At 27.5% G+C, this 11,198-nt stretch overlaps 1 protein-coding gene across 1 annotated transcript; it reads left to right on the top strand.

Moving 5' to 3' along the window:
* The first annotated feature begins 1,063 nt into the window (after positions 1-1,063).
* On the top strand, positions 1,064-2,046 carry LOC145828802 (MTRF1L release factor glutamine methyltransferase-like). The gene has a single exon (XM_082936555.1). It carries the CDS (start codon positions 1,064-1,066, stop codon positions 1,991-1,993), a length of 930 nt encoding a protein of 309 aa, XP_082792681.1. The 3' UTR covers positions 1,994-2,046.
* The last annotated feature ends 9,152 nt before the right edge of the window (positions 2,047-11,198 follow it).

Here is an 11,198-nt window from a genome sequence, read left to right as displayed (position 1 = left end):
ACTATGATTATATAACTTTATTTTAAAATATTTAAGCCCTACTAAGAAGATGTTGAAATGGTTGAATGGAAAATATACATTATTTAAATGCTCAATACAAAATATAAGCAAATTTTAAATACTCTTATTTTTAAATGTTTTGGTTTTTTGAAAATAAATACAACGATCTCAACTTCTAGAGGAGAATTAATAAAGTTTATTCCTACAAGATTTTATATTTTTATTATTTATTATGCAATATGTTTTATATTATATTCATATTTTTACCTATCAAAACATATGTACACAGTATACAATTTTTTATTAATTCATCAGTTTTACATTACTGTGCAGTTTGCACAAGTTCAAATTAAAAAATATATATATCTCCTTGTTTTGGAGTATCTTTAAATTTTTAATTAGTATAAACCATTTTATTTTAGTTCATTTATAAAATTTTACTTAATCAAGTACAGAACTATATTACACAACTTACTTAAAAAAAATTTTTTGCTGATTGATAACTTATACAGTGGTAGTATTAGTATTCAAGTGTGTACATTGGTTTAAAGTATTGTGCCAATACATTTACTTTCAGTTGGTAACATTGGAAATTATTTTAAAATTGTTGTGTAAGAAATAAAAGCTTATGAATTTTAATTAAATTCTTTGTTTGCAGAGTATCTAAGGCTCTTGATTTATAAACAAATGGAAAGAATTTAGATTTTCTCTAACTAATATTCCATTTTGGAGGTTTTTTTTAAGTATTTTATATTCTTAACTTAAGTTATTTCCACATGACAAGATAATATTAGATATAATGAAATCTTTGTTATTTACAAATACCTTTTGATTATTTACCTTATTATCTAACAATTCTTTTATGGCCTGTATTATTAGCAATATAAAATACCAGTAACCATTAAAGTCCTTTTTTAGTTTGTAGTCTGATAATCCAGATAATAAAATAAACTTTTTGTTGACAATTTTCAAAATTGTCATTGTCTCATAGCACAATATTTTATAAATAAAAATTTAAATATTTTAAATCTTATAAGAAACTTTTTACAGCTACTTTAAAAAAATGTTTCGAAAAGTATTTTCAAGGTCAATGAGCGCCTTTGAGATGAGGCAGAAACTGATCAACAGGTTTAAAGAGGCAAAGGTGGTAGAGCCTGACTGGTCGGCTGAAGTCATCATTGCACATACCTTACAAAAGGAAATGTTCAACCACCTGACGCACAAAGAAGTGAACGCGCAACTTCCACAATGCACAGAGGATCAAATAAACAGTTTGATGCGCAAGAGGTTGTGTCATGAGCCACTCCAGTACATAGTGAGAGAGTGGAAGTTCAGACAGCTGTGTCTCTTGATGAGGCCTCCCGTTTTTATCCCCAGGCCTGAAACGGAAGATCTGGTCGGTTTTGTGATGCAAGAGCTGGGGGATCTGAAAGGCCAGAACGTCTTGGAAGTTGGTTGTGGGTCCGGTGCCATTTCCTTGTCACTTGTCAAGGAATCAAGAGAAAAAAAACACACGTTCACGGCAATTGACAAGAACAAGGCTGCAGTTGACTTGACTATAAAAAATTCATACCACAACAAAGTTCACCACCTCATTGAGTCAAACATTTTTCATTCTAGCGTGAATTCCTTCATTCCTAAAAGAAAGTTGGACGGCGTTGTGAGCAACCCCCCATACATACCTTCCCACCAAATCAAAGATTTAGACAGAGACATTGTTGACCACGAGAGCCACTTGGCTCTGGACGGAGGCAAGGACGGCTTGGACGTGGTCCGGGAGATACTGGTCTTCGCCAGAAAGCACCTGAAAAACCAAGGGTGGATCTGGCTGGAAGTGGACAACTCCCATCCGGGTTACTTGAAAGAGAACTTGGACGGTTTGCAGAAGGAGCTGTTCACCGAGAAAGAGCTGGACGAGAGCAGGTTCAAAGTTGACAGGGTTGAAGCGGATTTGTTTGACAGACCGCGTTTTGTCAAACTAGTGAAAGTTTGACAGTGGTGGGGGTATAAAACAATTTTAAAATATTCAATATTTATTAATCCTTTATTATTAAAGCAATGTTTTTAGGTATTCAAGTTTCATTTTAATACATTTGTAAAAAAAATTTTTATTATATAAATGACTTTTGTTGAGATTATCAATAACTAAAATATAACTGTTCAAAATATAGGTTTAATTGTTTGCTAACAAAAGATCCTAGTGAAGTAACTTCACTGGAATATAAATAAAAACAAATTATACAGTAATCTTCCTTTATTCTACCAACATATGTTTCTGTGTGTCAACGAATCAACACACTTCAACTGGGTTCTGTAAAAAAATAATTACTGTAATGAGAGAATAGAATCATAGAATAAAGTAGGTGTATACATGTTTTCATTAAAATAAGATATTTTCTACAGATAATAGTTATTAATAGGTGAAATAGTTATCTTTCCCATTAACGTGAGTTGTTTGTATATATTATGTTTTGTTGTGTAATTTAGCTTACTTTACTTATTTTAGACTTAGTAATCACAAATATTTATAGTTTTATAACAGTCGGATTTAATATTAAGTATTTCACCTATTAATAACTACTATCTGTAGAAAATATCTTATTTTAATGAAAACATGTATACACCTACTTTATTCTATGCTTCTATTCTCTCATTACAGTAATTATTTTTTACAGAACCCAGTTGAAGTGTGTTGATTCGTTGACACACAGAAACATATGTTGGTAGAATAAAGGATGATTACTGTATAATTTGTTTTTAACTAAAATATATAGAGAATAAACAATGTTGTTGTTGAATTATTGATTAGACACTGTTTTATTAAAACATTTACTTTTTTAATTAATTGCACTTTTTTGAATAAACCTGTTTTGAAAAAGTAATTTTTAGTTAAAATCTAATTCATTAGTTGTGTAGTTTGAAACTATTGTTTTTAAAGTACTTTAAAAAGAAATTGTATTTTAATAGATATGATATTATACATTTTGCAGTTAATTTATTTAAAACTTTGGTAAGTTTTTTCAAATTGTTATCTTACACCTTCTTTTCTTAGGCTATATTTAGGTAATTGTGTTTTGTTTTAAGTTTGTGTTTTATGTGCCTGATTTTTTTTTTACAAAGTGATTTTTTTTATTTTAGTAAATCTTTTGCTAGATTATATGCTTGTTAACACTGTTACTTGTAAACATTATTTAATGTAAAGATTATTTAATTTAAATTTAATGATTTTAAAAAATGCCATTAATAGTTTTACTGTGAAAAATTAATTGAAAGAATTTGTAAAGAAAATTACTTCCAAATACTTTTTTATTGTTAACTTTCTATAAAACTTACTAAATCTAAAAACTAAATATTTTTTTTTACTATTTAATATGTATTTTAAAGTAAATAGTACAAGTTTTCAAATAAAGGTCAATGTTATTTCTCTTAAATTAACAATAGTGTTTGACCCTCAAAAGGTAAATTTGTTAAGTAACCTTTACATCGTAACTTATCGTAACTTTTACATATTACTGTCGTTTAATATTGTAAGAATAAGCTTACATTGTAAGTTAAGCAAGGAATGAAAGTTAGCAACAAATTAGGACTTATTAAGTTCTATTTTGATAGTTTTATATTACAAAAATTGATTTTTTCTGTAATCAAAACTAAAATAATAAAGAAATTTTACACACTACATTTACAACTTCATATTATGATTTTTTTATTCTATACAAAGGTATAAATTCTACTAACCTCTAAAACTTTTCAGGTTTTTTTTTTAATTTTATAAATTGAATGTTTATTTGTAACAACTGTATTTTACAATTATTGATATACATTGCCTACCAATATTTAACAACGTAAAGATTGAGATAAAGCAATTTTAAAAAGCTTTTGGTAAAAACATCTAGAAAGCAGTTTTTGCGTAGTCAAATTTCTTGTAAACTATAAAATTTGCTAAAAAAACATATTTTTTGAGCTATATACTTTTTAATTAAAAATATTCCTTGAATAGTTAAATAGAAATGACAAGTCTGAAACTCTCAAGTATTATAAATAAGATATTTTAGTTAGAGAAATTGAAAAAAAAAGAATGTTTTTTAAAAAAGTATTTTTCTTATTTAATTTTTTTAATAAATTATTTCAAAATTAGCAATCAACTATCTGTAAACACTAGAAAAGTAGTTAAAATTGGAGAATATTGGATTTTAGTAATATTGTCTTTTTTTGTTATTTTTCATAAAGAACCTATTTTACTTACCGACATTGATAACTTTTAATTTTATTTAGCGGTTAAAAGTGTCTGATAGTATAGATAAAACTCTACAAAATAAGATCAATCTGTAAAATACAGCATGAAACCCATTAGGTTCTTAAAATTTAACGAAATGTTACTAAAGCTTTTAGTATATACTTTCTTAATCAAATAGTGTAACTGTAATAAAAATCGTCTTTAAAGTAATCATTTAATCCTATAATATCACTAGACTAAATGTTTTCCATAGCTTTTTTTATAGTCACTTTCGAATTATAATTTCAACTTTGAAAAATAATTTTTGATCACTCAATACAAATTCTCCTAGATTGTTATAAACTGTTTTCCTTAAGTAGTATAGTTATAAGTTTAGGTGTTAATCGAGTTTTTATAAATGGTCTTTTTAAAACTGCTTAGTATTTAGTTTTATACTTGAGCTTGTATTAAATGTTACCTAAATTTTTTGACTAACTTTATCCGATTGTCTTTGAAAAAAAAATTAACTTTTTTTTTGTCGAGTTATTTTCATACTAAACTTAAGTTAGGTCATTTGTAAACAACTTTGAAAAACAAAATTGTAATTTTTTTACTAATTTACATGCATGTTTTAATAGATAAATTGTTTCAAGTAAAACAAGATTTTTGTCAAAGTTAACCTGTTAAATTTTATCGTAAATTACTTTAGTATGTTTTGCAGGATATATAGGATATCCATATATATATTTTGCAGGATATATAGGATATCAATTCTCAGTGTTTATTTTTTGACTTGAAGTATCTAATAACTTACTGTACAGCGCTCAAAAAGTTTGGTCTAAGGACCTGGTGTACAAAGGAACCTTTCGATATCGATTCGTACACCACATGCTTATAAAGTTTCTTGCGAGCTATTACACATAGTTTATTTAACATTTAAATATTTAGTAATAAAACAGTCAGTTAAACGAAAAGAAAAATGAAAGAAAATAAAACTAAACGAAAATTAACTTAATTTTGTGAATAATAATGTACTATTAATCTTGTTTAGTAACATAAGAACTAAAACATGTATATAACATTAAATTAACGTTTAAAAGAAGATAAACAACACTAATAACAAATGAGTGAATACTTGAAATATAGGATAAACTTTTTTAAAGAAAGTAAAATATCAATCGCTGAAATATTTTTACAAAAACGAGTTATAACTATATTGTGCTAAAAGGGTAATTTTATTTAATAATTTAACTTCAACAGTAAAGATAATTTACATTTGAATACTTAAATAAACGAATGTAATTTTTTTTTTTGAGTTTTAAAGAAGTAGTTTTTACAATATCTTAACTTTTATTAAATATGAATTATTATATCATAATGTTTTTGCTTTCTTTGACTAAACTTTATTCTTATATAGTTTTTGTCTTTTATAGTAAGTCTATCAGTACAAAAAAAACAGCCGTAGTTGCAGTAAAACAATTTAAGAAACTTCAAAATGCAGCTAATTTTATAAAACTGTGTGTATCAAGGTTGCCACTTTAAATCAAAGACGACTAGTTTAGAAAAAGACGTGAAGCAGAAGTGAATGCTCCTTACTTGATGAAAAATAACTCCATTTAAAGACTGTTTGCCAGTCGCAACGAGTAAAAATAACTTAATCATAGGACTTGAATACGTTGTTAATGGCAGTGACCGTTATGTTGAAGTAGATGTATGTGTGTGTTTACTCAAGTATAGATCATTATAGATAAGCAACATTGTTATGTGCAGTTCTATGTTTTGTTCTACTTGAAAAGGTCGCAATTTTTTGTCACCTAAACCTGGTTGTAAATAAAATATTTAATTTGCACATCTTCAATAAAAGTATGTATCATAACTATTAAAGATTAATAACAATTAATAAATACAATATAAGTCATAATCCGACTCTTATACATTGTAAGAATGAAGTAAATCAATTAGAATTAATCAATTCAAGCTAAATTACATTAAAAATTTATATTTGTAAATTCATACTATATTCTTCCTTGCAGTACTTATTGATAAATGTTGTAAAAGATAACATGTAACCAAATTAATACATTTTCAAATAATAAAACACAATCCATATGTGGTTTTTTCAAACTAACTGCATTTTGTGTTATTTGTTAAAAGAAAATCTCCAATGCTAGCCATTTTGACTAAACGGAATGGAAAACCACTAAAATAATGTCAGCACAGGTCCCTATAAAAAACTTATAGTGATTGCAAAATAGTGTCTCACTTAAAAATTTAACTGCACTGTTCTTAAAGTAGGATTGCTATTGAATGATCGTTTAATACTAGTAGATAAGAAATCTTACAGATATTTTTGAATTGTAATTATTTTAGTACAATGTAAAAGTTAGCAAGTAAAGCTGAAAATTATATGGTGGTCTTGATAACTTTAAAAATGCAGCTTTTTTAGTCTACCTAATAATAAGTAATACCCAGCTGCAAACAAGAATAATACAGTGGAATTTCGCCTACGAAAAGTGGAATTACTATCGAAGAAATAAATTTCCCCTCAATAACAAGTGTTTAGTTAAAAATGTCATTTATAAAATAACAATCCAAAACCAAATACTGTTTTGGCTCAACGGGTGGCACTTTCAAAAAAAATATGGTACAACCATATCAGTGAAATGAAAACTACAAAGAACACGGCACAGATACATCGAAATATATCTGGAAGCTTAGAAATAACAATATTGTTTATGAAATAGACTGGGAAATAATCTACCGTATTGGGAATGACAAAAACGCAAAGATTTGCAGTAGTTGCATACTAGAAAAAGTCGCGATTGCCAAAGCCTACAGAAGGGATATCTTATATAAACTAAACGAAATCTCCTATTCCTGCCCCCACTTCAAAACTTAAAAGGTAGATAATATTGGTTTTATGTATGCTCTTCAAAAGTTTTTATGAGCTACTATTTTCAGCAAATTTAAAGTTTTTAAAAATTCAAAAAACTTCAAATTTTTATAGTCATCACAAGCATATACTTCTTGATATTTTTACTAGACTTTTAATAGATACGTTACAATTCAAACTAGCCACATTTGAATGTATTTTAACTTCAAAGCTCTTTTACTACTAATAACTGCAATTTCATTTAAACATGTTTACGTTGAAAACTCACAAGAATAAAAAAAGAAGCCTACATCTAGGTTTTTATTTTGAAACTAAAACTTTACCATATAGTCAACCTAAAAATTTGTTTTTTATGTAAAGATTTGTTTTATCCATTGTTTAAGTACTATTTTCCATGACTGTTACATATCTTTCTAATTTTTTCATATAAGCACTTACGAGGTCTTTGACGAAACTTAGTTTGCAAAATAATGTCTTGGAAGAATAAAATATGCAGATAATTATATGCTAGTTGATTAAGGAAAAGTATTGTGCAAATTGTATGTATTTACTTAAAATACTACATAAAAACAATCTGTGAAACAACAAAACTTCTTAGTATTTAAGTCACAATACCTAACTAAATAGGGTTAAATAAAGACAAAAAAAGTTGATCAAAATTCAATTTTGTATGAAGTTTCTACAATTAAGCTTTCAAAATTAAAAGTAGAAGCTTAAAGTTGAAAACTAAAAGGAAAGATAAGTGTTGTGAAAGATAACAGCCGTACAGATGAAAAAGTATTGAATTTAACAAAAACATTTAATAAATAGTTTTTTTAGCTAGAATTGATCTTTAGGTTAAATGTTAAAAAAAAACTCTTATGCTAGCCATATTTACTGCAGGGAGTCGAATAGCCACTTAAACAGTGTCAACCTTTTAGATAATGGTCCCTATACAAAAATTATACTGATTATAAAACAGTATTCCACTAAATTTAAAGTTAATTGTACTGTTCTGTTGAATGACCGCCTAAATCTAGTTGACATAATGCTTATTACCTGATGTTTTTGATTAGTAATCATTAATACCCAGTAAAAGTTAGCAAGTAAATCATTATATAAAGGTGGTCCTGATTATTCAAAATATGAAGGGTTTCGGTGTCCATCTAATAATAAGTAATACCCAGCTGCAAGCAAAATTATACAGTTAACTTTTTGTCTACATAGACTACGAAAAGTGATATAATAAGAAAAGAAAAATGTCTTTTTTTGCTGACCTAATAGATAACACAAAGAAGAATAACCGCAAAAATTCCAAATCTTTAGTAGTTCATCTTTAGCTAAAACTGAAAGTAAAAGTTATAAATATTATCTATGCTCAAACAAAAACTCAAGTTTCTAATAAATAGCTTAACAAACATTCTTTATTGAATGAAAAAGTTTTCTTTTTGAAAACACCACTTTTAAGAACATGCGTTTTTAACAAACTGAAAACCTAGCGTAAATTAGTTCGTGCCCCTATCGATATATGACAGGACCCAAACCTTAAATGGTATTTGTATGTAATCTATACATTAATTATTTATATTAATACAGGAAGGACCACCATATGTGTTCAACCACCGCAATGGTTTGTACAACAGCGGCGCTACCCTTTTCGTCACAATAAGAAAAGACGCGTTAAGCTTTAGAAAACTAGCAGTGATTGCAAAGAGTAAAAATTCTTAAATTCCTAACAACCATTCACGAAAGCATGTTACAACGGTGGTGAGTTATCTAGTTAATTCAATTAATAGTTTTTTTTGGTTTAAAATAACTAGATTGCGCAGAAGTTAATTAACGTTTTTTTACACTTAAATTAACTTGTTTATTCAAAATCACAACGCTCAACTATTTATTTATCAAAAGAACAGATTATACTTCTACATCTAAACAATACTATAGAACGGCTCATATTAACATTTTTTCCACGTATTTGTCAGTTTATTTACTATAAACATTTCTCACAGGACAATCTGGTAGCGGAACTTATGTCAACCAATCCAGAAGATTGTCCTTCTGCAAACCAAGCCGTGAAAAGATTAAAGGTGATTGCCCAGAAAGCAGCAGAATAAGAATTTGTTCAAGACTTTGGTGGGTCTTTAGAAAGGCTTTGTTCCTAACTTCAGGCTTGACAGCTCGACCGTTTGGAGTCAACGGACTTCGGGTTGTCAGAAAACAGAAGAGAAAGAAAACCGGACAGCAAAACAGCGCGATTTTTTTAGAGGAAGTCGTCAACAGGAACTCCAACAACTCCCTGCAACAAAACAGACCAGGTCGTAGGAGGCACGCTGCTGGAGACAGAAGTGAAGAGGATGGTTACAAGGCCAGAAAAAACCAGTCAGAAGAGTTTTGTAAAGTGGATTTTTGGCGCCAAATCAAGAGGATCGCAGCAAGCCAGAAGTTTGACGTTGCAATTTTTTTATTTTGGCTTGAGCGTTTCAAAGAAAGACTAAGCAGCCGATCTGCTCAAGCTTCTTGAGCGCAGTAATCAGAATCTTTTCTGAAGTTCTTCAAATGAAAACAGAATAGTAAAAAGTAATGATCAGGTCAGAAAAAAACAGGCTAAGAGAAATATTTTAGCTGAAGTTTTAACGAAAATGAAACAGGTATTTGTATAACGTAAAGGTTAGTTGCTGTTTTAATTAAGCAGTGTCCTGCTCTTTGCCACTAAATTAATGTTTTCAAGTACTAGAAAATTTTAAAATAAAGTTGTTAAGAAAATTGTCAAAGTTTAACAAAAAAGATAGTTTATAATTATACTAAAGCATTGTGCTATAATTTACAAGTAGAAATATTTGAAAAAGTTCAACCTAGTTTGACATTGTACTTGCAAATTTATTTGGAATATTTAGTAATCTATAACTTCAAATATTCGTTAAAAAACCATTATATATATTTTAGTATGGCAAATCATAATGTACTTGTCTATAGTTAAGATATTTTAGTTTGACAATTGTCGCTTTGAGTTTGTCAATAATTTGTTTGTAAAGAGCTGAAACTTTGCTGATGTGAAATCTATATATGAATTTGATCTCAATATGTCATTTAAAATTAAGAAAAATAGTAAAAATTAACTACTGTTAGTATTACCAAATCGAAAAAAAGTATATAGCAATAAACTGTTATACAACCTTGTCTAAGCCTTATATCTGGTTTAATAAGAAAAAAGGTGTATGTATTTTAAACAGAACTTTGCACTAAAGTTAGTTTGTAATTTTTACTTGGAATTCAAAACTAGATTTAGAAAAAATAATCTCTAAGTTTAAAATTAAAAGAAATGATATATGTTGTAAAAGAAAACATATAACCATGATAACATTCTTGCAAATGATTGGGAGAAATAATTTATATCAGCAACGATCAGTTTTTCTACACATGAAAAGACTTAAGAAACACCTATCAACTTATAAAAATAAAATAACTACTAATTAGATTCAAATGAGTTTGACTGCTGAGAAGGATAGGTGATTCAAGCTCTGTAGTTTTATATTGAAAAAATGAGTAGAGTAGTTAATTTCAGTTCTAACGACTAGCTTGTCCGATTGTTACGTCACTATTTTTTCTTCATTTTCTAAAATCTAACTTAATAGTTTAAAGACATTATTGGTGTTAAAATGAACTAGCAGGGCATTTTTTTTTACTTTAATAATTTTTTACAAATCTCAACGCTTTTATTTAAAGTGAATAAATTTGTTTCTTGCTTTTATAAAAATGTAGTAATTAGACATGATATATGCTAAACAAAATTTTTAGAGTTCTGTTAGATCTTTTTTTAAATCAGAGTCGATTTTTAAGTACAGTTTCTGTTACGGCACATTTGATAAAACAATGTTTGATTAGATTAACGTATTATAAAAAAAGTTTAATTTGTTGTTTAATATAAGTATATAAAAGCAAATCTATAATTATAAAAAGGTATTTTGAAAGATAAAAGTAAAAATTTGTTATTTATGCTTAAATACATTGTTTAAAATACTTTTTATTGTAAAAACAAATCAGTTTTAAGAATTTATTATATGCATGAGTTTACATAAATGTTACAGAAGCGTATTAGAAGATACTAAGGTTGTT

This window comes from Thalia democratica, chromosome 2, assembly GCF_965202585.1.
Source record: "Thalia democratica chromosome 2, ktThaDemo2.hap1.1, whole genome shotgun sequence".
NCBI classification, from domain to species: Eukaryota; Metazoa; Chordata; class Thaliacea; order Salpida; family Salpidae; genus Thalia; species Thalia democratica.
The sequence above is the reverse complement of the archived record's forward strand: the minus strand, read 5'-3'. Positions and strand labels throughout refer to the sequence as shown.